Source organism: Eschrichtius robustus, chromosome X (genome assembly GCF_028021215.1).
Source record: "Eschrichtius robustus isolate mEscRob2 chromosome X, mEscRob2.pri, whole genome shotgun sequence".
Taxonomy (NCBI): domain Eukaryota; kingdom Metazoa; phylum Chordata; class Mammalia; order Artiodactyla; family Eschrichtiidae; genus Eschrichtius; species Eschrichtius robustus.
In genome coordinates, this window is record NC_090845.1 from 54731109 (window position 1) to 54758816 (window position 27708).

The 27708-nt window shown below is 41.5% G+C and overlaps 1 protein-coding gene across 5 annotated transcripts in view; it reads right to left on the reverse strand.

Annotated features, from left to right (window-relative positions):
* The window catches only part of ARHGEF9 (Cdc42 guanine nucleotide exchange factor 9), a 187778-nt gene that overhangs the window by 42347 nt on the left and 117723 nt on the right, over nt 1–27708 (reverse strand). For all 5 annotated transcript variants that reach the window (XM_068533643.1, XM_068533646.1, XM_068533642.1 and 2 more), the window contains 3 exons: nt 22435–22667; nt 17187–17316; nt 1381–1512 (listed from right to left, as the gene is read on the reverse strand). In XM_068533643.1, the coding sequence (XP_068389744.1) occupies nt 1381–1512; nt 17187–17316; nt 22435–22667 (495 nt within the window). The remainder of the gene's footprint in view (nt 1–1380; nt 1513–17186; nt 17317–22434; nt 22668–27708) is intronic.

Here is a 27708-nt window from a genome sequence, read left to right on the forward strand (position 1 = left end):
AATGAGCACATGCCTATTGGTGACATGACTGATATGCTGAGAATTTCCTTGGCTATGTAAGTTAACCCTCAAAAATTCTGCCTCCTGATTTGATGGAAGTCTAAGGAAGAGTTGGGGGTAGATAATAAGAGGGCTGAGTGTTTGGCCAAGTTCCAGATTCATACAAGTTCTCTCTTCCAGGGCCAGGTCCAGACCAAGGCAGTAATTTTCTCCATTAGCTAGACAGCTATCAGTTCCAGAGCTGGCACTTAAAGCTTATTCCCAAACATTGAGGCAGTTCGACTTGAAACTCAATTTGTTCCCTCAATCCACTGTCAAAGGCAAATAGCCAGAGATTTAATGCAAGATGTGGCATACACAGAGAACAGGGGGCTTAAAAACAAATGTGTGGTTCCTGTTCCAGGCTGGAAAAGATGACAGTGTTTAACCTAGTGCTTCATGATTTAGTATTCCCTTTCAGAGGTATCTGCTACTTGGTGAGGAAGAGAACAAAGGGACTGGATTATGGAAAAAGAGCCAAGGGTAGGATGGTGAATTTAAAAAGTCACTTTAAGCACTCTTTGGTTTTCCCCTCCTCTTTTACTTTCCCTGGTCCCAAATTCTTCCCAGCCAGTCCCTGGAGCTAAAAGTGATCTGAACTCCCTATCCTAAGGGAGGAGGTGGAGGAAACAGTATACCACCAGGAGGAATCAGGCTGAGAACATATGCCATCCTCCTACCTGCCAAGGAGAAGATACCAAGAAACAAACACTCATGCTGAGTTAATCACAACAGCAAGACCTTTTCTCAAATGGATTACAGAGAAGGGAGGGTAATGAAGAGCACAGTTGAGAGTTATAGGAATATGATACAACTTGTATAGGAAATGGGTAGGGGAACAGGGAAAATTCCTGTATCACAAAGGTAAGGTATCTTACCTGTAAGAGTAAAGTAGGTCCCTTGTTGGTTCCTAGGGCAGTAAGGGGCCAGATGGTCAAAGCCATTAGAGTAGAAATGGGGGGAGGTGCTCAGGGAAGCCACTTATTCACCAACTGGGATAGAAATATTTCAATATTTTTAGCAACTGGTGCAAATCAGCAGGCTATCAGCTCTCGGTCGAAAAGAGTGAGAAAGATCGCCATGAAGGGCAGGAGGGAAGAGTGTATAAAAGATACCAACACAAACTTTACCAGTTTCAGAATTTCACTGCCCATAAGCCAGCCCTGCTTGTGATATTCATGCCATACCAGTGATCCTGATATGGAATTGCTGCCAATATCTTGTCTTGTTTTTGCCCAGCAGGGTTAGCCCACTTTGTTGGGAACTGGAGATGATGGAGAGGAAGGGTCTGGTGCCCCCTGGGGTGCCCATCTCCCTCAGGGAAGAAAGGGGTGGGGTTACCTTCTTGCAGAGGACCATCTGGTGGTCAAACAGGAAGAAGACCCGCTGCTGGTTGCGGCCGTAGGGCTGATAGATCCACGCCATCTCCCCAGTGTAGATCAGCTCCGAGCTCCTGTCTAGGATGTCCTCGCCCTGGGAAGGACATGTGATAGTGAGAGGCAGCCAGGCAGGAGGGATGGCCCCTTCACTTGCCTGGAGGCACCTAGAGCTGGGCATAGGCTGGGACAGGAGGAGGACAGAAAGGGTCTGGTGAGGAAGAAAGGATGGAGGGAGGGACCTCTGGGAATCCCTGAAAGGCTCCATGAGCTATAAAGACCCATACTCTTGTTTACCCTGAGGCCAAATGAGCCCCACTACCCAGGACTGCTATAGTCCTTCTTTGCCAGTTGCTCTCTGGCCCTAGAGGCACCAGCTGCCATGAGGTGTCTATCTGTCTCTCTCTCTTATTCTCCCTCTCTCTTTTTCTCTAAATCTCTCTTTCTGCCCCAATCTTTCATCCCAGTTCTAGACTTTTAGTCTCTTTCTTGTACCTGAAGAGTAAAGCCTGAGCAGGTGCTAGAAGTCTCTCTGCTTCCCAGACAAGTAAAACAAGACAGGGAAGGACAAGAAGGAGATGATGTTTGAAGGAGAGAAACAGAATCCATTCACCCTCTTAAAATTGTTTTTCCTTCCTTTCTCAGTTAATTAAAATTTACTGACTAAACAGGAAATGTCATCACCTTGGTCTATTATCCAGAAAGCCTGAATAACTTGCTTATCTTTCTTGCTATGTAGAATCAGACACACACACCAAAAATACCTAACACTTAGCTAATTCTATTCTACAGAGTTTCCAAGGGCCTCTTATTTATGGGAACTCTGATATGTGGGGTTGTAGGTCAGATGCCAAGCCAGACTTGGCCCTGTTCTCGAAGAGCTTACATCTCAGCAGAGGAGTCTAATATAGGTGTGCTCAGAACTCATGGAATGCAAGGCAAACCATGGGGACAAAAAGAAGTGGCCCCCTGACTCAGGAGAATTAATACTTATTGAGCACCTACAGGGATCAGACATTGTGCTACATACTTTCACTCTGTCTCTTCTGAGCATCACAGTAGCCCTGGTAGGTAGATAGTCTTGCTGTCATCTTTATAGTCTGAGGTACAAAGAGGTCAAGTGATCAGCCACAGCCACCCAGCTAGTTAGCCAAAGATCCACAATCCAACCCCAAGTTTGCAGCTCCAGAGAGTGTGCTCACTTTTGCCACTATGTTATACTGTCTCTAGGCCAAAAAGTCACTGGAGGGTCAGTCCCTTCCTCTCTCTGGGTCTCAGTTTTCCAGCTGTTAAATGAGGTATGTGAGGATGACCTCTAAGGTCTTAGCCCTGACACTCTAATGCTAAGATCTCAGCCTTGTACTGAAAAGCTTCAAGTCAAATTTAGAGATGGGGGTTCCCGCATCTCCCCAGAAACAATCAGAGGTAAAGAGTCTAGGCAGGGCAGTGGCCCAAAGAGAAGGGTAGCAGGAAATCGTATTCTTGAGCATATCACTTTTTTTTCAGTCTAAGGGATGGGAAGAAAAAGGGGAGCTCAATGGAAATATTTTCTAATAATACAACCTCAAAAAGAAAGCTCAACTTGAGGACACAAGGAGGGGGAAGGGTAAGCTGGGATGAAGTGAGAGAGTGGCATGGACATATATACACTACCAAATGTAAAATAGATAGCTAGTGGGAAGCAGCCGCATAGCACAGGGAGATCAGCTCGGTGCTTTGTGACCACCTAGAGGGGTGGGATAGGGAGGGTGGGAGGGAGACGCAAGAGGGAGGAGATATGGGGATATATGTATATGTATAGCTGATTCACTTTGTTATAAAGCAGAAACTAACACACCACTGTAAAGCAATTATACTCCAATAAAGATGTTAAGAAAAAAAAGTAAGAAAGCTCAGAAATACTAGTGTGACTCCAGACTACACCTCAGGTGTTCCCTGGAACTTTGGTAAACACTCCTCCTTGAGGGGCCCACATACTAGCACAGAACCTCTGGAGGCCCAGGGCTAGGAGAAGAATCCCTCAGAGTGTGGGGGTCATGCAAGGTTTTCCTGTTGGAGGGATGGGAAGCTGAACGTGGTACCAGTCGGCCATGTCCCACCTTGAGGCAGGCCAGGAAGATGTACTACAGTCCATTTTGAATATGTATGAAGTGAAAGAACGCTATAAAAGGGGCCAATGCTATACAAAGATGGCCAGGATGACTTTTAAAGGCACAACTTGCTAAGCTGAGAATGATCAGACCAGGAGGGCTACTCAGTGGCATCTGGTCTACACACTGTACCAGCTAGAAGCAACCCAATTCTATCAATTCTGTTTTAAGTACTTGCCATAAATGTCACTTGGTGCCACTCTACCAAGAAAAAAAAAAAACTTGAAAAAATACACCTCTATGCTCACCAAGCTGATTGTTGTCAGTTAACTCATCTCTGTTCCTCAGTTTCCTCATCTTTAAAATGATGATAATAACATTACCAACCTCATTTGGCTGTTGTAAGGATTATATAAGTTAACATATATAAAGTGTTTACAAAAGTACACATCGCACTGTAAGCTCCATATAGTGATAGTTATTACCTTGAATATTACTGTGTACCCTAAATCCTGTGCCACATATTCCCATTAATACTCACAACCCAATAAGGGATGTAGTGTTATCTGTCCCCAAACCAGGGTCAGAGAAATTGGAAGTAATATGCCGAAAGTGGCAGAATCCAGGAGAGAGTCGCTCAAAAGTTCATCCTCTAAACCATCAAACAACAGCAAAATAATAATCCCTTAGTGGAACAAGCAGCTGCCTTGGAAGATTTCTAAGGTAAGAACCTCAAAGGCTTCAGTTCTGGGCCCAGTGCTGCCGCCAACTCACTTCCTTCGGAAGTAGCTTAATCACAATCTGTTTCCTCATTTAGACAATGGGGCTAATACAAAGGTTCCTGTTTGGCTCAAATCACATGGCTGCTTGAGAACACCAAATAAGCTCATGTAAGGGAGAGGGACCTCTCAGAGTTTAGAGCAATCAGACTTTGCCCTCTCTGCCCCACTGCACTACACAGTTCTTTGCCTTGACCCCTCAAGTACAATCTCTTCCCACCTCCCCCTCCTCCACATGCCTTCTGTTCTCTTCCATTCTTCCAGAATTTTGCTCACACTGTTTCCTCTGCCTGGGACATACTTTCCCTCACTGGATAGCCAAGGCTACATCTCATTCATTTCAATATCCCAATGCCCAGCACCTCATTCTAATTACAGGCTGATTATCTGATGTGGGGTTGTGCCCTGAGCACGTCAAGGGAGAGGACAAGGGAAATGCTATCCTTCTCAGAGTTCATATTCAATTCTGCCTGCTAGGAGGAAGGCAGGGAAATAACAAATCCATCCCTCCACATTTGATCTCCTGGTCCAAAGAGTATGCCTCATCAAGCAATTTAGTTTTAAAAAGATGTTTTTGCTGCCGCCATCATGTTGGGCTTTTGTGTTTCTTCCAACTTCTTTGGATTCAAATGTCCAATGGTAAACTGGAACATGCTATTGAGTATTTTACAACCAGGCTATGAGGGAGGAGTGCTATGAGGAGGAAATCACAACCACACACAATCAAGTTCTCAAACATGAGCTGCAAACTTGGGATCCTGGTAAAAATCTCCAGAAACAAAAAAAGATATAAAAGAAGCTGTCAGGGATAAAGCTACATGTAAAAGAATGAAATTAGAACACTTCCTAACACCATACACAAAAATAAACTCAAAATGGATTAAAGACCTAAATGTAAGAGCAGACACTATAAAACTCTTAGAGGAAAACATAGGCAGAACACTCTATGACATAAATCACAGCAAGATCCTTTTTGACCCACCTCCTACAGAAATGGAAATAAAAACAAAAATAAACAAATGGGACCTAATGAAACTTAAAAGCTTTTGCACATCAAAAGAGACCATAAACAAGACGAAAAGACAACCCTCAGAATGGGAGAAAATATTTGCAAATGAAGCAACAGACAAAGGATCACTCTCCAAAACTTACAAGCAGTTCATGCAACTCAATATCAAAAAAACAAACAACTCAATCCAAGAATGGGCAGAAGACCTAAATAGACATTTCTCCAAAGAAGATATACACATTGCCAACAAACACATGAAAGAATGCTCAACTTCACTAATCATTAGAGAAATGCAAATCAAAACTACAATGAGGTATCAACTCACACCAGTCAGAATGGCCATCATCAAAAATTCTACAAACAATAAATGCTGGAGAGGGTGTGGAGAAAAGGGAACCCTCTTGCACTGTTGGTGGGAATGTAAATTGATACAGCCACTATGGAGAACAGTATGGAGGTTCCTTAAAAAACTAAAAAGAGAACTACCATATGACACAGCAATCCCCCTCCTGGGCATATACCCTGAGAAAACCATAATTCCAAAATAGTCATGTACCACAATGTTCATTACAGCACTATTTACAATAGCCAAGACATGGAAGCAACCTAAGTGTCCATCGACAGATGAATGGATAAACAAGATGTGGCACATATATACAATGGAATATTACTCAGCCATAAGAAGAAATGAAATTGAGTTATTTGTAGTGAGGTGGATGGACCTAGAGTCTGTCATACAGAGTGAAGTAAGTCAGAAAGAGGAAAATAAATTCCATATGCTAACACATATATATGGAATCTAAAAAAAAAAACCAAAATGGTTCTGATGAACCTAGGGGCAGGACAGGAATAAAGAAGCAGATGTAGAGAATGGACTTGAGGACATAGGGAGGGGGAAGGATAAGCTGGGACAAAGTGAGACACTAGCACTGACATATATACACTACCAAATGTAAAATACATAGCTAGTGGGAAGCAGCTGCATCGCACAGGGAGATCAGCTCGGTGCTTTGTGACCACCTAGAAGGGAGGGATAGGGTGGGTGGGAGGGAGACACAAGAGGGTGGGGATATGTGGATATATGTATTCATATAGCTGATTCACTTTGTTATACACAGAAACTAACACACCATTGTAAAGCAATTATACTCTAATAAATTTGTTTAAAAAATCTTGCAAAAATAAAGAACAATTAAAGAATGGAAAAAAAAAAAGAAGCTGTCAGGGATATGTTCCTTCCTCTTCCCTTCAAGTGGATCTAATGCATGTGAAGGGTAGCAAAGTGATAGCATAACCAAACATCAGCATCAGAGAAATTAGATATTTCCTAGAAACTGCAATTCGTGAGAACAGGTTCTTCTTCCTGATGCTCCCCTAAGCTGATTGAAGGTACTTATTATTATTTAGAGGTATAGGTGATACTTTCACTCATCCACTGATTTTTTAGAAGCCCTAGGGGGTAGGGCAGAGCAGGGGGCCTCCATGAACTCTAGTCCACATAGGCTGGCATGGAGCAGGGATGGAAACTGGAGGTGGGCAAATAAATCCAAAATGTTCATTGAATAAGCTGAGGGCTGGTCAGGTGTGGATATAATAGAAGATCTCCTGCTCTCTAGCAAAATGCTCTGATTTACTGAGCAGGCTCCAATTGCTGGTGTGCTACCAACTCTCGACCCTCTTTCTTAATTCCTCTTCAAGGGAGATTAAATTCTGAAGGTTTCTTCTATGATTCTTGTTGTTTTTTTTTAATTTAATTTAAATTATTTTTTGAAAAACATCTTTATTGGAGTATAATTCCTTTACAATGGTGCGTTAGTTTCTGCTGTATAAAAAAGTGAATTAGCTATACATACATACATCCATACATATATATATATATATATATATATATATATATATATATATATATATATATATATATATATATATATATATATATATATATATATATCCCCATATCTCCTCCCTCTTGCGTCTGGCTCCCACCATCCCTATCCAACCCCTCTAGGTGGTCACAAATCACTGAGCTAATCTCCCTGTGCTATGTGGCTGCTTCCCACTAGCTATCTACTTTACATTTGGTAGTGTATATATGTCAATGCCACTCTCTCACTTCGTCCCAGCTTACCCATCCCCCTCCCCGTGTCCTCAGTCCTTCTTCTACGTCTGCATCTTTATTCCTGCCCTGTCCCTAGGTTCCTCAGAACAACTTTTCTTCTTTTTTTGGTTTCCATACATATGTGTTAGGATACGGTATTTGTTTTTCTCTTTCTGACTTACTTCACTCTGTATGACAGACTCTAGGTCCATCCACCTCACTACAAATAACTCAATTTCGGTTTTTTATGGCTGAGCAATATTCCATTGTATGTATGTACCACATCTTCTTTATCCATTCGTCTGTCGATGGACACTTAGGTTGCTTCCATGTCCTGGCTATTGTAAATAGAGCTGCAATGAACATTGTGGTACATGACTATTTTGGAATTATGGTTTTCTTAGGGTATATGCCTAGTAGTGGGATTGCTGTGTCATAAGGTAGTTCTCTTTTTAGTTTTTTAAGGAACCTCCATACTGTTCTCCATAGTGGCTGTATCAATTTACATTCCCACCAAAGTGCAAGAGGGTTCCCTTTTCTCCACACCCTCTCCAGCAGTTATTGTTTGTAGAATTTTTGATGATGGCCATTCTGACTGGTGTGAGGTGATACCTCATTGTAGTTTTGATTTGCATTTCTCTAATGATTAGTGATGTTGAGCATTCTTTCATATGTTTGTTGGCAATCTGTTTTTTTTTTTGCAGAAATGTCTATTTAGGTCTTCTGCCCATTCTTGGATTGGGTTGTTTGTTTTTTTGATATTGAGTTGCATGAGCTGCTTGTAAGTTTTGGAGAGTGATCCTTTGTCTGTTGCTTCATTTGCAAATATTTTCTCCCATTCTGAGGGTTGTCTTTTCGTCTTGTTTATGGATTCCTTTGATGTGCAAAAGCTTTTAAGTTTCATTAGGTCCCATTTGTTTATTTTTGTTTTTATTTCCATTTCTGTAGGAGGTGGGTCAAAAAGGATCTTGCTGTGATTTATGTCATAGAGTGTTCTGCCTATGCTTTCCTCTAAGAGTTTTATAGTGTCTGCTCTTACATTTAGGTCTTTAATCCATTTTGAGTTTATTTTTGTGTATGGTGTTAGGGAGTGCTGTAATTTCATTCTTTTACATGTAGCTGTCCAGTTTTCCCAGCACCACTTATTGAAGAGGCTATCTTTTCTCCACTGTATATTCTTGCCCCCTTTATCAAAAATTAGGTGACCATAGGTGATGGGTTTACCTCTGGCTTTCTATCCTGTTCTATTGATCTATATTTCTGTTTTGGGGCCAGTACTGTGCTGTCTTGATTAGTGTAGCTTTGTAGGATTGTCTGAAGTCAGGGAGCCTGATTCCCCCAGCTCCATTTTTCTTTCTCAAGATTGCTTTGGCTATTCAGGGTCTTTTGTGTTTCCATACAAATTGAGAATATTTTTGTCCTACTTCTGTGAAAAATGCCACTGGTATGGTAGGTTCATAGGGACTGCATTGAATCTGTAGATTGTTTTGGGTAGTATAGTCATTTTCACAATATTGATTGTTCCAATCCAAGAACATGGTATATCTGTCCATCTGTTTGTATCATCTTTAATTTCTTTCATCAGTGTCTTATAGTTTTCTGCATACAACTCTTCAGTTTCCTTAGGTAGGTTTATTCCTAGGTATTTATTATTTTTGATACTATGGTAAATGGGAGTGTTTCCTAAATTTATCTTTCAGATCTTTCATCATTAGTGTATAGGAATGCAAAAGATTTCTGTGCATTAATTTTGTATCCTGCTACATTACCAAGTTCATTGATTAGCTCTAGTAGTTTTCAAGTAGCATCTTTAGGATTCTCTCTATATAGTATCATGTCATCTGCAAACAGTGACAGCTTTACTTCTTCTTTTCAGATTTGAATTCCTTTTATTTGTTTTTCTTCTGATTGCTGTGGCTAAAACTTCAAAAACTATATTGAATAACAGTGGTGAGAGTGGAAAAGCTTGTCTTGTTCCTGATCTTAGAGGAAATGGTTTCAGTGTTTCACCATTGAGAATGATGTTGGCTGTGGGTTTGTCATATATGGCCTTTATTATGTTGAGGTAAGTTCCCTATATGCCTACTTTCTGGAAGGTTTTTATCATAAATGGGTGTTGAATTTTGTGAAAAGCTTTTTCTGCGTCTATTGAGATGATCATATGGTTTTTCTCCTTCAAATTTTTATTACAATTTATTACATTGATTGATTTGTGTGTATTGAAGAATCCTTGCCTTCCTGGGGTCAACCCCACTTGATCATGGTGTATGATCTTTTTAATGTGCTGTTGGATTCTGTTTGCTAGTATTTTGTTGAGAATTTTTGCATATATATTCATCAGTGATATTGGCCTGAATTTTTTTTCTTTGTGACATCTTTGTCTGGTTTTGGTATCAGGGTGACTTTGGGAGTGTTCCTCTGTCTGCTATATTTTGGAAGAATTTCACAAGGATAGGTGTTAGCTCTTCTCTAAATGTTTGATAGAATTTGCCTGTGAAGCCATCTGGTCCTGGGCTTTTGTTTGTTGGAAGATTTTTAATCACCATCTCAATTTCAGTGCTCATGATTGGTCTGCTTATATTTTCAATTTCTTCCTGGTTCAGGCTCAGAAGGTTGCACTTGTCTAAGAAATTTTCCATATCTTCCTGGTTGTCCATTTTATTGGCATTTAGTTGCTTGTAGTAATCTCTCATGATCCTTTGTATTTCTGCAGTGTCAGTTGTTACTTCTCCTTTTTCATTTGTAATTCTGTTGATTTGAGTCTTCTACCTTTTTTTCTTGATGAGTCTGGCTAATGGATTATAAATTTTGTTTATCTTCTCAAAGAACCAGCTTTTAGTTTTACTGATATTTGCTATCATTTCCTTCATTTCTTCTTCATTTATTTCTGACCTGATCTTTATGATTTCTTTCCTTCTGCTATCTTTGAGGGTTTTTTGTTTTTCTTTCTCTAATTGCTTTATGTGTAAGGTTAGGTTGTTTATTTGAGATGTTCCTTGTTTCCTGAGGTAGGATTGTATTGCTATGAGCTTCCGTCTTAGAACTGCTTTTGCTGCATCCCAAAAGTTTTGGGTCATTGTGTTTTCATTGTCATTTGTTTCTAGGTATTTTTTGATATCATCTTTGATTTCTTCAGTGATCTCTTGGTTATTTAGTAATGTATTGTTTAGCCTCCATGTGTTTGTATTTTTTATAGGTTTTGTTAACCTGTAATTGATATTTAGTCTCATAGCATTTTGGTTGGAAAAGATACTTGATACAATTTCAATTTTCTTAACTTTATCTAGGCTTGATTTGTGACCCAAGATATGATCTATCCTGGAGAATGTTCCATGAGCTTTTGATAAGAAAGTGTATTCTGTTGTTTTTGGTTGGAATGCCCTATAAATATCAGTTAAGTCCATATTGTTTAGTGTATCATTTAAAGTTTGTGTTTCCCTATTAATTTTCATTTTGTATGATATGTCCATTGGTGAAAGTGGGGTGTTAACGTCCCCTAGTATGATTGTGTTACTGTCAATTTCCGGTTTTATGGCTCTTAGCATTTGCTTTATGTATTGAGGTGCTCCTATGTTGGGTGCATCAATATTTACAGTTGTTATATCTTGTTTTTGGAATGATCCCTGGATCATTATGTAGTGTCCTTCTTTGTCTCTTGTAACAGTCTTTATTTTAAAGTCTATTTTGTCTGATATGAGAATTGCTACTCCAGCTTTCTTTTGATTTCCATTTACATGGAATATTTTTTTCCATCCTCTCACTTATTGTCTGTATGGGTCCCTAGGTCTGAAGTGGGTCTCTTGTAGACAGCATATACACGGGTCTTATTTTTGTATCCATTCAGCCAGTCTATGTCTTTTGTTTGGAGCATTTAATGCATTTACATTTAAGGTAGTTATCGATATGTATGTTCCTAATAACATTTTCTTAATTGTTTGGGGTTTGTTATTGTATTTTTTCCCTTCCCTTTTGTTTCTTGCCTAGAGAATTTCCTTCAGCATTTGTTGTAAATCTGGTTTGCTGGTGCTGAATTCTCTTAAGTTTTGCTTGTCTGTAAAGTTTTTAATTTCTCCTTCAAATCTGAGTGATATACTTGCTGTGTAATCTTAGTTGTAGGTTTTTCCCTTTCATCACTTTAAATATGTCCTGCCACTCCCTTCTGGCTTGCAGCGTTTCTGCTGAAAAATCAGCTGTTAACTTTATGGGGATTCCCTTGTATGTTATTTGTTGTTTTTGCCTTGCTGCTTTTAATATTTTTCCCTGTATTTAATTTTTAATAGTTTGATTAATATGTGTGTTGGCATGTTTCTCCTTGAATTTATCCTGTATCAGACTCTATGTGCTTCCTGGACTTGATTGGCTATTTCATTTCCCATATTAGGGAAGTTTTCAACTATAATCTCTTCAAATATCTTCTTAGTCCTGTTCCTTTTCTCTTCTTCTTCTGTGACCCCTATAATTCGAATGTTGGTGTGGTAATGTTGTCCCAGAGGTCTCTGAGACTGTCCTCAATTCTTTTCATTCTTTTTTCTTTATTCTGCTCTGCAGTAGTTATTTCCACTCTTTCACCTTCCAGGTCACTTATCCGTTCTTCTGCCTCAGTTATTCTGCTACTGACTCCTTCTAGAGAATTTTTTATTTCATTTATTGTGTTGCTCATCATTGTTTGCTCTTCAGTTCTCCTAGGTCCCTGTTAAACATTTCTTGTATTTTCTCCATTCTTTTCCCAAGATTTTGGATCATCTTTACTATCATTATGCTGAATTCTTTCTCAGGTAGGTTGCCTATTTCCTCTTCATTTGTTTGGTCTGGTGGGTTTTTACCTTGCTCCTTCATCTGCTGTGTTTTTCCCTGTCTTTTCATTTTGCTTAACTTACTGTGCTTGGGGTCTCCTTTTTGCAGGCTGTGGGTTCGTAGTTCCCACTGTTTTTGTTGTCTGTGCCCAGTGGCTACGGTTGGTTCAGTGAGTTGTTTAGGCTTCCTGGTAAGGGTCTAGTGCCTGTGTTCTGGTGGATGAGACTGGATCTTGTCTTTTGGTGGGCGGGACCATGTCCAGTGGTGTGTTTTGGGGCGTTTTGACCTTATCATGACTTTAGGCAGCCTGTTTGCTATCAGGTGGGGTTGTGTTCCTGTCTTGCTAGTTGTTTGGCATAGGTTGTCCAGCACTGTAGCTTGCTGGTCATTGAGTGGAGCTGGGTCTTAGCATTGAGATGGAGATCTCTGGGAGAGTTTTTGCTGTTTGATATTATGTGGAGCTAGGAGGTCTCTGGTGGACCAGTGCCCTGAACTCAGCTCTCCCTCCTCAGAGGCACAGGACTGACATGTGGCTGGAGTACCTAGACTCTTTCAGCCACACGGCTAGAAGAAAAGGGAGAAAAAAAGAAAGAAAGGAAGGAAGGAAGGAAGGAAGAAAGAAAGAAAGAAAGAAAGAAAGAAAGAAAGAAAGAAAGAAAGAAAGAAAGAAAGAAAAGAGAGAAAGTTACTAAAATTAAAAATTAAAAAATTATTAAAAAGTAAAAAAATTGAAAAGTAATTAAAAAGAATGGACAGACAGAACCCTGGGAAAAATGGTAAAAGTAAAGCTATATAGACAAAATCACACAAAGAAGCATACACATACACACTCACAAAAAGACAAAAAGAAAAAATATAGATATTTATATATATAAAAAAAGAAGAGAGCAACCAAATCAATAAACAAATCTACCAGTGATAATAAACTTTAAATACTAAGCTAAGAAACATAAAACCAGACACAAATTAGATGTAGAAAGCGAACCCCAAGTTTGCAGTTGCTCCCAAAGTCCACTGCCTCAATTTCGGGCTGATTCATTGTCTATTCAGGTATTCCAGATATGCAGGGTAAATTAAGATGATTGTCGAGATTTAATCTGCTGCTCCTGAGGCTGCTGGGAGAAACTTCCCTTTCCCTTCTTTGTTTGCACAGCTCCTGGGGTTCAGCTATGGATTTGGCCCTGCCTCTGCATCTATGTCGCCTGAGGGCATCTGTTCTTCACTCAGACAGGAAGGGGTTAAAGTAGCAGCTGATTAGGGGGCTCTGGCTCACTCAGCCCAGGGAGGGGAGGGAGGGGTACGGAATGCAGGGCGAGTCTGCAGCGGCAGAGGCCTGGTGTGACGTTGCAACAGCCTGAGGCACGCCATGTGTTCTCCCGTGGATGCTGTCCCTGGATCACGGGACCCTGGCAGTGGTGGGCTGCACAGTCTCCTGGGAGGGGGTGTGTGGATAGTGACCTGTGCTGGCACACAGGCTTCTTGGTGGCTGCAGCAGCAGCCTTAGCATTTCATGCCCATCTCTGGTGTCCATGCTGATAGGCGTGGCTTGCACCCAGCTCTGGAGTTCGTTTAGACAGTGCTCTGAATCCTCTCTCCTCGTGCACCCTGAAACAATGGTGTCTTGCCTCTTAGGCAGTTCTAGACTTTTTCCTGGACTTCCTCCTGGCTAGCTGTGCCACACTAGCCCCCTTCAGGCTGTGTTCATGCAGACAACCCCAGTCCTCTCCCTGGGATCTGACCTCTGAATCTGGAGCCTCAGCTCCCAGCCCCCACCTGCCCTGGCTGGTGAGCAGACAAGCCTCTCGGGCTGGTGTGTGCTGGTTGGCACCGATCCTCTGTGTGGGAATCTCTCCACTTTGCTCTCTGCACCCTTGTTGCTGTGCTCTCTTCCATGGCTCCAAAGTTTCCCCTGCCAACCCCCGTCTCCACCAGTGAAGGGGTTTCCTAGTGTGTGGAAACTTTTCCTACTTCACTCCTCCCTCCCAGAGGTGCAGGTCCCATCCCTATTCTTTTGTCTCTGTTTTTTCTTTTTTTTTCTGCCCTACCCAGGTACGTGGGGAATTTCTTGACTTTTGGGAAGTCTGAGGTCTTCTGCTAACGTTCAGTAGGTGTTCTGTAGGAGTTGTTTCACATGTAGATGTATTTCAGATGTATTTGTGGGGAGGAAGGTGATCTCCATGTCTTACTCCTCCGCCATCTTGAAGGTCTCCTGACTCTTCTTTTTCATTTGACAAATCAAACTGAAATTATTATGTAGATGCTTTTGATACCCACCCTGCTTATTCAAACATGTGGAGGAGGCAAGGGAGTGGCAGAGAGAGCAAAGCACTGCTTCATTTTCTTGATTTGCAAGGCTTGTCCACAGCAGCACCCACCAAGCTGGCAGGACTTCTTTCTGCATGTTCAACTGCTCGGGTAGGTGGAACATAGAAAAAACCTATACTAGGGAACCAGTGAGGTTGAGCCACCCAAGCCAATAGCCAACCAGCCATGGAATGGACATATCCTATTGCTTTCTGCGGGAGGCTCCCCAGCACTCATCTACCTTTAGCCTTACCGGCATTTGGACTTCCCCCCAAGGCACCCTTACTCTCTTGCTTAGATATGGACACTTTACTGCAGAAACAAGTCCCTGCAATAACATAAAGGGAAGCAACTGGGCTGCAGGAAGCAGAAGGCTGGAAGAGTATGTGGTGCAGCAGTGAAAAGAACACCCCCCAGGGAATCTGGAGACTAGATTCAAGTTTTAGTTTTGTCATTGACTTGCTGTTTGGCCTCAGTCAGGAATAGGCTTCTCAGACTTCCACCATCATTACAAGGTTTGCATGTGTGCATGTGTGTGTGTGCACACACATGTGCATAAGCATGGCCAGAGTTGCTCTTTGGGGAGTTCCCTAAGAGACCTAGTGACTCTGACATTTTAGAAATATTTAAGACTAGATACGGCACACTTGATCGAAAGTTTGGTCCTGGCCTCTGAAATGTACCCATCAGGCCTTGCTAAAGAAAATGCTTCATAGAGGGCAAACACTCTGAAGCTGGTAAGTTCCACAGTGACCTCAGAGTCTGAAAAGTTAACCACAAGGAATTTTTCTTCTTACTAACTTAAATAAAGAAGGACTTTGTCAAGCAGGGTTGTGTGGGCTTGGATGAGATTAAAGGACCAGTCAATCATGCTAACAAAGGAGGCAGAGAGTAACTGCCTCCTATCCGACAGACTTCCCTTTGTTTCCCACCCCCCAACTATAGACAAAAACAAATAAAATTCCTTCTGAGATGCTGAGTCTTTAAATCATAGTTCATTGCTTTTAAGTTTGGTGTTAGTGAAGTTCCCTGAACAGGCCAAAGAATTTCAAGCTATTCTTGGTCTCCCATGGCCCCAACTGCAGGGACTGGAGGCCCAGAGCACATGGAGGAATTAGAAGGTCTTCCAGGTATTGGGAAAGGGAAAAATGTTTCAGGGAATAGAAAGACAATTGCTGCTGGGAACGTCCTATTACAGAGAATCCCAGCAGGGGTAGAGAAAAAGAGGCCTGCTAACCAGCCACAGTTTCAGAGTGCCTGAGAATTAGTGATCTTGCTAGAGGTCATTTGATCCAGCCCTCTGATCAGGAAACTAGCCAAAGCAAACCAGACACAGGGGAAGGAGAATCCATGATTTCCTAATAAGTCTGGGACAGTGCTGGCTTCTTCTTATGAGCAAGAAGATCTCTTTATATAGATTCCTTCCTCTCCTTGCATCTCAAAGAATCACTGCTGTTTTCTACTCTGTATGGGGACATTATCCTTCAAATAAGACTCAAAAATATGCCAGCTGCTCAGAACTGTGGACATTTCCAGCCATGTACATTAAAGAGGAACAGAAGTAGCAGAATAAAGGAAAGATGACTTTTTCTGGACATTGGTTAAGTAACTGTAAGGCTGTTTAATTCCCTTGGAATGTGCTAAACTATATGAGAAGTTAGAGAGATACTAGCTCTCAAATTACAAGAAATTATACCTGTGTGGAGGCCAGAGGAATGGGGAGCTGACTCAACTTCTACACTATGATCATGAAGCTTAAGATTGCCACCTCCTCCCTGGTAGCATGTCCTGCCTCTCCTATCTTGGTTATATTAGCTGTGGACTGTCAGATTTCATAACTTGGGTCTGAGAGATAAATGTGAAATGTCATTACTCCTGGTTCTCTTGATGCGCACAAGAGAGAAACAATAAATAGTGTACTTAACATACAGGTACTTGTGAGGCCTTAAAGTTCCCAGCTCTGTTTCTGTTTAACAGACACCTCAGGAACTTCAACAGAGCAGTGGCATAAGAGGCAAAAGCTCCATTTATTTGTTAGGCTGTGTATATCCTCTGCAAGTTATCATCTCAGAAGACAAGGCTTTAGTGAAGGCTTTCTGAGTTCAGAGAAGTCGTGGTCATTTCCAATAGAATGGAAGGCTCAGGGATTATTTTTATAAGCAGATAATTAAAAAACAGAATTTGGCCTGTCAATTGGGCAGGGATGATGGTTGTGGCTGAAGTGTGCAGGCTTGGATAGAACTAGTAGATATGTCAGGGTGAGGTGATCCCACCAAGAGGAAAAGAAGAAGTATGTTGGCTGGCCTGCATCAGAGAACCAACCTTGCACTCTGTGTCTGGGAGTGAATTAGTACCTATTACTCCTTATCCAAGTGTTCATCTGGTGGTGATAAAATTCCAGGACTTGAAAGAGCTTTGAAAGGCTACTGAGTCAACCCAATTATTTCTTAGCAACACCCAAATAGATGAATCTTTCCTTTCCTAATGAAATATTGCAACCGAGATTTCTCCAACCTTCTTAGAAAGCTTTTCAAGTACACAACACCTCTCATTAGCAGGAAGTTTTGCCTTGGCTCTAATCTAAATCCTTTCTGCTGCTGTTCAAATATAATTACTCTTTGCTCATCTTTGGCTAGGATGTGAGGTTCTGGCTAAGGTATTCAGACTCTCCAATGTCCCTGTTAGTAAGGGTCCTACCTCCCAGTCTAGGACAGAGGCCTGCCACTGGGCAATCTTGTCAATATTCTCCAAGCGCCGCTTGCGTTCATTGATCTGCTGAGTCACATTTCTCATGACAGCCAGAGCGGCTGCCACATACCTGTAGTCACTGTGAAGACACAAAATTACAAGTTGGATGAGTCAATGTGCCATTGAACCAATGTGCTGGGTGCCAACACTAACATCCATTCTCCTCTTCCTACTTAGCAAGAGAGCCCTGATTTTCAGATGGAATCCATGCCACATGGTGCAAAAGACTACATTTTCTATCCTTCTTTACAGTAAGAGGTGACTTATATGATCAAGTTCTGTCCAGTGATATGTAAATAGAAATGTTAGGTAGAACTTTTAAAAAGCCACCTTTAAGGAAAACAGCATGCCCTTCTTTGGTCCTTACTTAATCCTGACGCTTAAGAATATTTAGATGTGATGGCTGAAGTTCTAGCAACCATCTTAGACCATAAGGACAAGGTCCATACTCCTAAGGATAGGATAAGAGAAAACTGGAAGGAGTCTCTGATAATCATGCAGCCAGCAAGGCAGCCATAGACTGCCTACCTGCAGGCTTTTTTTCCATGAAAGAGAAAGAGACTCATCTTTGTTATGCCATTATTTTTGTACCTATCTGATACAACCAGCCAAGGATGAAGAAGGGAGCTTCACACATGGCATGGTCCAGATAACTTTACCATCTGTTCTAGCACCTATTTATAGGGAACTCTGCCCAAAGTCACTGTAAATTAACATCCAAACCTTTCCTCCTATACAATATAGAGATAGGATGTAGCATTGTGGTTAAGAACAGAGACTGGAGCCAGACTGCTTGGACACAAACCTTAGTTTAGTCACTGACTAGTGGTGTGGCCTTTGACAAGTCTCATTCACCCTCTCAGTGACTCAGTTTCCTCATCTGTAAAATGGGGAAAATTACAGTAGAATTTGCTGAAGTTTTAATAATCCATGAAAACTGTTTTACTCTTGGCTCACAGCAAATGTTAGCAGTGTTATTATTAATACAAAACAAACATTTCTCTAGTATAGACATTATATGGGTTGTCTCTCAAAACCTCTAACTCCAGAAGTACAATATTAGGCCCCATTTTCCTGGGACTTTGGATGGCCCACTTGTTGAAGGTTATACCACCCTGCCCAGTTTTCTCTGTTTGTCTGATCTAATTTCCAGTCAAATGGCTCCTGTGAAAAGAAGACTGAAAGTTAGATCCCAGACATTTGGTGGAATTACAATAAGCTGAGAAGGCAGGAGGATGAGTTACAGCTCAGTCTCAACAAACTTTTCCTTACAGAAGCTAAACATGCTTTGTGGTCACTAACCTGCTCACTGTCCCAGCACCAATTTGAAAGAAGAGAAGAGAAAAAGAAGAGCAGGGTAACTGTCTTTTTCTTCCCTAATACATTGAGGTGTGGAGTGGTGGACCAAACATAGGAACAGAAGAAAGGGAGTTCTAACTGCCAGGGCTGATGAGACACAGCACCTCCTCTTAGCTGGCCTCCCTGGCTCCAGTCTGTTCTCTGCACACCTGCCAGACCACAGTCTTCAAACGTTACTACATTTTATCACCTACGGTGACAGGATACTCACTACAAATCCTAACCAGTCTATTCTGTCTCAAGACAACTCTGTTAACACACACACACACACACACACATCCCAAAACGTTTTTATCCTGAGCCTTAATGAATGTTAGCTTTATCAGTTTTTCTTGTGGACCTCACATCTGACTCATACTGAACTTATGATCAACCAATACTTCTTAAATTTCTTTAAAATATGCTGTCTAGAAGCTGTATGTCTCTCAGTCTGTCCTTGAATTGTTGATTTCTTAGACCCAACTACAGAATATTACATTTGTTTCTGTTACATTTCATTCTTTTACAGTTACTTGCTCCAACCTGTGAGGGAGTTATTGTGCTCTGTAAAACTGTCAAAGTTTTTCCCTGGCAAGACTATCTGAGCTTGCCATTTAGAAGCAAGGTAGGGTAATGACAGAAGGGGTGGGTGCAGTGCAGAAGTTGCTGACGTAAGTAAGCACCCCTGTTCTTTAGGTCCTTTTTCTGTCTCCCATGCTATTCCTCCCTGATTTGAGAGCATCAGGAAAATGCCTTAAGCCACTTTCTAGGAGGTAAAGCATAGAGTTACACTGTCCAATATGGTAGCCACTATCCACATTTAATTAAAATTAAATAAAATTTTAAAATTTAGTTCTTTAGTTGCATCAGCTACATTTCTCAGTACTCAATAGCCATATGTGGCCAGTGTCTACTATATTAAACCACACAGATATGGAACATTTACATCACTGTACAAAGTCCTATTGGACAGTGCTGGCATGAGAATGCTTATTACCTCTGCCTGACCCCATGTACTACTTAACCATGAATTTATCACTGCCACTGTGCCATACTGTCAGTCAACCTTTGCCATTTTTAGCTGGCTGCCTTTCTCACGATGGTTAGAGGGGGGTATGTCACCATCTCTAACCTTCCCCACTAGCTTTAGGAGTGGGTGAGAGAAAAAAGTAAATAGCTGTGGTCCAGCCTGAACCCTGCTCAGAGCCCTCAGGCTTCCAGATGAGGTCTGAGCCCAGCACGCTAGTGAGGAGACTGACTGAACCAAGATTGTCTTGTTCCAGACAGGTCAGCTAACCTCCCTCTTGTACAGTGTCTTTCTTCTTATCAGCTTAAGCAAGGTTGGGGGTGGGTGGGGACATGTCACCCTTCTATAAACAAAGGTAGTATTATTCTCCACTTACCACTCTCTATCCACCTAATCTCCCTCGGGAACTACTCTGCCTGCCTGCATTTCAGACCTACCTATCTGAACACCTATTGACCTAAGTCTTCAACCTGGCAGTAGCCTCTAATTGCCTTCAAACCCAAGCTACTTTGACATGCATCGCAGGAGTTGTCACCTTGATACAGCTTCCTGAGGCCTGCAAGAAGGAGTGGCCCATGGCCTGGGGATAGTGCTAGACCCAATGGGTCACCCCAAATGCGGACAGGGATTGATGTAGCCTGCCACTGCCTGAGTCATTCTCTCAGCACCCCTGAGCCTGGGGGTGGAAGGAGAGGGGACCAGAGACCCAGAGGGTAAGAAGGCCTTGAGGCAGGGGTTCCACTCACAAGGTGAAGGTGCACAGGAATGGGAAATCCCAGGGAGATATGCTATCTTATTGGCTCCCACTAAACCCAAAAGACCCTGGGGTTGCTTTGGTCTAAAAGACAAACATAGTTTTTGCCTGTGCTTTAAAAATGGTCCTTGGGGGGCTCTTAAAAGCACTTATGCAAATACATAATTTACCTAGTTAATATCATCAGTCCACAAGTATGATTTTTAGAGCAGACACTCAGGAGTAGGTGGGAGATGAGCTGTGATATAAAAACATTTGAGAATCACTCTTTAAATATACTGGTTTTAAAACCACTGGTCTGAAAGCAGCTCCACTGAGATTTAGGTACAATAGTGGCTGCTTCTGGTCACTTAGCACCTTGAAGTATTCCTGTGGAGGTCATTTAGACTCATTACAACATGGGATGGCAGAACTAGAAAAGGCCTTCCAGACTGGCTAGTACAATGGCTCACAAATCTTCCTCGGCATGAAAATCACCTGGAGGGCTCTTTAAAAAGTTAGATTCCCAGACCACTGTCCATACTATGTGTCCCTGCTTTGCCACAGACTTGCTCTTTGTCATTTTCCCTTTCTGGGACTCACTCTGTCTGGCCATAGAATGAGTAAGTCTGACTAGAAGACCTTCGTCTAAGGCCCTTTCCATTTTAGGTGCCATAAATGTTTTCCATTTTTATTTTTAAAATATTAAGATACTTTAGTTGGGGTTCTTTAATATCCTATTAGCTCTTACAAGTTTTCTCCTTAGAAAACTTGGGACTCAGTTTTGGCAATGGGCTATATTAAATCTTTTAAGTGAGATTTAGTCACCTCCAAATTTCATGTCTAATTAGTACTCCCACTATCCCCCAGCTAGTAAACAGACTCAGGGAGAAGGGAACAGAGTCCTCCTTTGCAAGGTCCTTCTATACCTACCTCGCTCACAGCCAACAGAGCAAGGAAGGCAGAGTTACCACTGGTGGTGTTACTCACACAAAGGGAGAGTCCACTGCTACCACATTTGGTTTCAAATCTGAAATCTGTCCAGGGCTTCAGACCACTGAAGCACATAACCCACGATATGCTAAAGAACAACATCAACTTAAAAATGAACCTAGGGATTGGCCTAGAAGCTTGACATAAACAAAACCAGCTGACCCATACTGATGGCCTTATGCAACTAGGTCTGGAAGTCAGCTCCAAGGAAACCAGGCAGCAGAGCCAAATGAAAGTAGGAAGCAGGCCTGACGAGAATCAGGAAGAAACTAAGGGAAATTGGGCAAAGGCCTTCTTTATTCTTATAGTGATCAATCAGGAAGAGAGCTGAGAGCTGGGCCAATAAACCTAAGGTCACGGATTTAATACCAATTAAAAGCAGGCTATAAATAGGCTGGGGGCTCTAGGTCATGAAGCAAAGCACGTGAAAAAATAGGGGATGGTTCACTGTAGACCATTCCCATTGTTGGAGATGACTCCCAGCATATACCTTACTAATAGAGGGTTAGGAGTATCATTTCCATTCAGAGAAAGATAAGCTCCTTGGTCCTTTTTGGGTTGGTTTTCTTGAAAATACTGAAAAACTTTGAAAAAACTTCAGGGGAACTCTCAAGTCTATTTTCCCCCAGTCATGCTGTGTGTCTAAGGGGAAGGTACAGTTGGGATGAGGCAGAGGGGGTGTAAAAGACTAAAGAAGACCAGGGGTGTAGCCTTTCAGAAGAAATCTAAGGTCAGTACAAGTTGGGCAGTCTGTTACCAGGATATTTGACTCTATTGAGCAGAGTAGAATAAACAGTTGATTCACTTGGCTGAACTCAGGACTAAGGACTAGGCTATAAGCTCCCTGAAGGCAGTGTCTAAGTGGTACAATAATGATGAACACTGATTTTGTGTACATATTGATTTATAAGTTTATAAGCAACTCATAAGCATTGCCTCACTTTATACACACAACAGTCTTCAGAGGTAAGCAAGAATATGTCATCATCCCATTGTGTATGTAAGCTAACAGAAACTCAGAAAAGGCAAAAGGACATACATTCTCAATAAGGATTAACATGTAGAGGAGGCTCTCTCCTTCACTCCTGCCTCCCTCAATCCCTTACCTATGGTCCTGGGCAGTATACTTGAGGAGCTCAGCCAACTGTAAGGGATACTTGCAGATCTTCTGCACTGGCGTCAAAAGGAAACCATCAATAGCAATGTCGATCATCTGCTGCAAGAGGCGACAGGCCTCAAAAAAGTGCTGGTAGCGGCTGTCCTTCATCAGTTTGGAGAGCTCCATACAGGCGTCCAGGTGGTTGTTACAGTACTCAGAATATATCCAGAATCCATCTTGCTGTGAGCAGAGGAAAGATAGAGAGAAAGGGAAAGGCTACTGAGGACTCCAAAAGAAGTTCTGGAGAAATGGGAAAAGAGACCCTCTACTTATGTAGAAATATAAAAATGATAATGTCAATCTTTCCTACATTGATTCATAATTTAATAATAAAGAAATTATTTGGGAATTAGACAAACTGTAAAAATTCATATATAAAAATAAATAAAAGAGACCTTCAAGATGGTGAAGGAGTAAGACATGGAGATCACCTTCCTCCCCACAAATACATCTGAAATACATCTACATGTGGAACAACTCCTACAGAACACCTACTGAACGCTGGCAGAAGAGCTCAGACTTCCCAAAATGCAAAAAAATCCCCATGTACTTGGGCAGGGCAAAAGAAAAAAGAAAAAACAGAGACAAAAGAACAGGGATGGGACCTGCACCTCTGGGAGGGAGCTGTGAAGGAGGAAAAGTTTGCACACACTAGGAAGCCCCTTCACTGGTGGGAACAGGTGGGGGAGAAGCTTCAGAGCCATGGAGGAGAGTGCAGAAACAGGGGTGCAGAGGGGAAAGTGGAGAGATTCCCGCACAGAGGATTGGTGCCAACCAGCACTCACCAGCCTAAGATGCTTGTCTGCTCACTCACCGGGGTGGGTGGGAGCTGAGAGCTGAGGCTCAGGCTTCGGAGGTCAGACCTCAGGGAAAGGACTGGGGTTGGCTGTGTGAAGACAGCCTGAAGTGGACTAGTGCACCACAGCTAGCCAGGAGGGAGTCTGGGAAAATGCCTGGACCAGCTGGAGAGGCAAGAGACCACTATTTTGGGGTGCACGAGGAGAGGGGATTCCTGCTCCTTGTGCCCACAGAGGGCAGAGCACCACCTAAATGAGCTCCAGAGACAGGAGTGAGCCGCGGCTATCAGATCGGACCACAGAGACAGGCATGGACCGTTAATGCTGCCACCACTGCCACCAAGAATCCTGTGTGCAAGTGCAGGTCACTACCCACACCCCTGTGGAAGCTTGTGCAGCAAACCATAGCCAGGGTCCCACGATCCAGGGACAACTTCCCCGGTAGAACACACAATGCACCTCAGGCTGTTGCAATGTCATGTCAGCCTCTGGTGCTGCAGGCTCACCCCACATTCTAATTCTGACTACCGTACTCTTCCCTCTCCCTGGCTGGAGTGAGCAGCAGAGCCCTAATCAGCTGCTGCTTGAACCCACTCCTGTCTGGGTGGGGAACAGACACCTGAGGGTGGCCTATATGCAGAGGCAGGGCCAAAACCAAAGCTGAACCCCAGGAGCTGTGTGAACAAAGAAGAGAAAGGGAAATTTCTCCATGCAGACTCAGGAGCAGTGGATTATATCCCCACAATCAACTTGATAAAACCCTGCATCTGTGGAGTAGCTGAATAGACAACAAATGTTCCCAAAATTGAGGTGGTAGACTTTGGGAGCAACTGTAGACTTGGGGTTTGCTTTCTAAGTCTGATTTGTTTTTGGTTTTATGTTTCTCTTAGTTTAATTTTAAGTGCTTGTTATCACTGGCGGATTTGTTTATTGGTTTGGTTGCTCCCTTCTTTTATTTTAAATTTTTAAAATATTTTTATTTTTATTTTTTTCCCCTTTTTGTGAATGCATGTGTGTATGTATCTTTGTATGATTTGGTCTCTTTAGGTTTGATATCATTTGTCCTAGGGTTCTGTCTGGTATTTTTGTTTTGCTTTGTTTTTCTGTTTTTGTTATTTTTGTTTTTTTGGTTGTTTGTTTTTTATGAGTGTGTGTGTGTGTGTGTGTGCACGTGGGTACGTTTCTTTGCCTGATTTTTGTCTGTTTAGTTTTGCTTTTACCATTTGGTTTGGGGTTCTACCTGTTCGTTTTTTTTTTTCCTTCCTTTTCTTCCAAGCTGTGTGGCTGGCATGATTTTGGTGCTCCAGCCAGGTGTTGGGCATGAGCCTCTGAGGTGGGAGAGCCAAGTCCAGGACATTGGACCACCAGACACCTTCCGGCCCCATGTAATATCAATCAGCAAGAGCTCTCCCAGAGACTTTGTCTCAACACTAAGACCCATTCCACCCAACGGCCAGCAAGCTCTGGTGCTGGATGCCCCATGGCAAACAACTTGCAAGACAGGAACAAAACCCCACCAATTAGCAGAGAGCCTGCCTAAAGTCATACTAAGTTGACAGACACCACAAAACATCCCACTGGATGTGGCCTTGCACACCAGAAGAAGAAGATCCATCACCACCAACCAGAACAAATGCACCAGTCCCATCCACCAGGAAGCCTACATAAGCAAATAAACCAATTTCACCCACTGGGGGCAGAAAACAAAAATAATGGGAACTACAAAGCTGAGGAAAAGGAGACCCAAAACACAGCAAGTTAAACAAAATGAGAAGACAGAGAAATATGAAGCAGATGAAGGAGCAAGGCAAAAACCAAGCAGAACAAACAAATGAAGAGGAAATAGGCAGTCTACGTGAAAAACAATTCAGAGTAATGATAGTAAAGATGATTCAAAATATCAGAAATAGAATAGAGAAAATACAAGAAATGTTTAACAAGCACCTAGAAGAACTCAAGAGCAAACAAACAGTGATGAAGAACACAATAAATGAAATGAAAAATAATCTAGAAGGAAGCAATAGCAGAAAAACTGAGGCAGAAGAATGGATGAGCTGGAAGATAGAATAGCGCCAATACCTGTGGCAGAGCAGAATAAAGAAAAAAGAATGAAAAGACAGTTCTGGAGCAACATTAAATGCAACAAAATTCAAATTATAGGGGTCCCAGTAGAAGAACACAAAAGAAATTGTCTGACAAAATATCTGAAGAGACTATAGTCAAAAACTTCCCTAACATGGGAAAGAAAATAGTCAATCAAGTCTAGGAAGAGCAGAGAGTCCCATACAGGATAAATCCAAGAAACATGGCAAGACACATATTAAGGAAACAATCAAAAATTAAATACAAACCAAAAATATTAAAAGCAGCAGGGAAAAGCAAAAAATAACATACAAGGGAATCCTCATAAGCTTAAAAGCTGATCTTTCAGCAGAAATTCTGCAAGCCAGAAGGGAGTGGCAGGACATATTAAAAGTGATGAAAGGGAAAAACCTACAACCAAGATTACTCTACCCAGCAAGGATCTCATTCAGATTTGATGGCAAAATTAAAACCTTTACAGACTAGCAAAACTTAAGAGAATTCAGCACAATCAAACCAGATTTACAAAAAATGCTAAAGCAACTTCTCTAGGCAGGAAACACAAAAGAGGGAAAAGACCTACAAAAAAATAATTAAGAAAATGGTAATAGAAACATACATATCGATAATTACCTTAAATGTAAGTGGATTAAATGCTCCAACCAAAGGACACAAAATGGCTGAATGGATACAAAAACAAGACCCGTGTATATGCTGTCTACAAGCAACCCACTTCAGACCTAGGTACACATACAGACTGAAAGTGAGGGGATGGAAAAAGATATTCCATGCAAATGGAAATCAAAGGAAATCTGGAGTACCAATACTCATATCAGACAAAATAGACTTTAAAATAAAGTCTATTACATGAGACAAAGAAGGACCCTACATAATGATCAAGGGATCAATACAAGAGAAGATATAACAAGTGTAAATATTGATGCACCCAACATAGGAGCACCTCAATAAATAAGGCAAATGCTAACAGCCATAAAAGGGGAAACCAACAGTAACACAATCATAGTGGGGACTTTAACACCCCACTTTCACCAATGGACAGATCATCCAAAATGAAAATAAATAAGGAAACACAAGCTTTAAATGATACATTAAACAAGATGGAATTAACTGACATTTATAGGACATTCCACCCAAAAACAACAGAATACACATTCTTCTCAAGTGCTCATGGAACATTCTCCAGGATAGATCATATCGTGGGACACAAATCAAGCCTTGGTAAATTTAAGAAAATTGAAATCATATCAAGTATCTTTTCCAACCACAGTGCTATGAGACTAGATATCAATTACATTGAAAATGCTGTAAAAACTACAAACACAGGAAGGCTAAACAATACACTACTAAATAACCAAGAGATCACTGAAGAAATCAAAGAGGAAATCAAAAAATACCTAGAAACAAATGACAATGAAAACACACTGACCCAAAACCTATGGGATGCAGCAAAAGCAGTTTTAAGAGGGAAGTTTACAGCAATACAAACTTACCTCAAGAAAAAAGAAAAATCTCAAATAAACAACCTAACTTTACACCTAATGCAATTAGAGAAAGAAGAACAACAAAAAACGTTAGCAGAAAGAAAGAAATCATATAGATCACATGAGAAATAAATGAAAAGGAAATGAAGGAAACTACTGTTTCAATATAAGCAAATCAATCAATGTGATACACCATATTAACAAATTAAAGGATAAAAATCCAATATCAATAAAACTAAAAGCTGGTTCTTTGAGAAGATAAAACTGACATACCATTAGCCAGACTCATCAAGAAAAAAAGAAAGGACAAGACTCAAAGCAACCGAATTAGAAATGAAAAAGAAGTAACAACTGACACGGTAGAAATAAAAAGGATCATGAGAGACTACTACAAGCAGCTATATGCAAATAAAATACACAACCTGGAAGAAATGGAAAAATTCTTAGAAAAGTACAACCTTCCAAGGTTGAACTAGGAAGAAATAAAAAACATGAAGAGACTAATCACAAGCACTATAATTGAAATTGTGATTAAAAATCTTCCAGCAAACAAAAGCATAGGGCCAAATGGCTTCACAGGTGAATTCTATCGAATGCTTAGAGAAGAGCTAACACCTATTCTTCTCAAACTCTCCCAAAATATAGCAGAGGGAGGAACACTCCCACACTCATTCAATAGGGCACCATCACCCTGATACCAAAACCGACAAAGATGTCACAAAAAAAGAAAACTACAGGCCAATATCACTGATGAACATAGATGCAAAAATCCACCACAAAATACTAGCAAACAGAATCCAACAGCACATTGAAAGGATCATACACCAGGATCAAGTATGG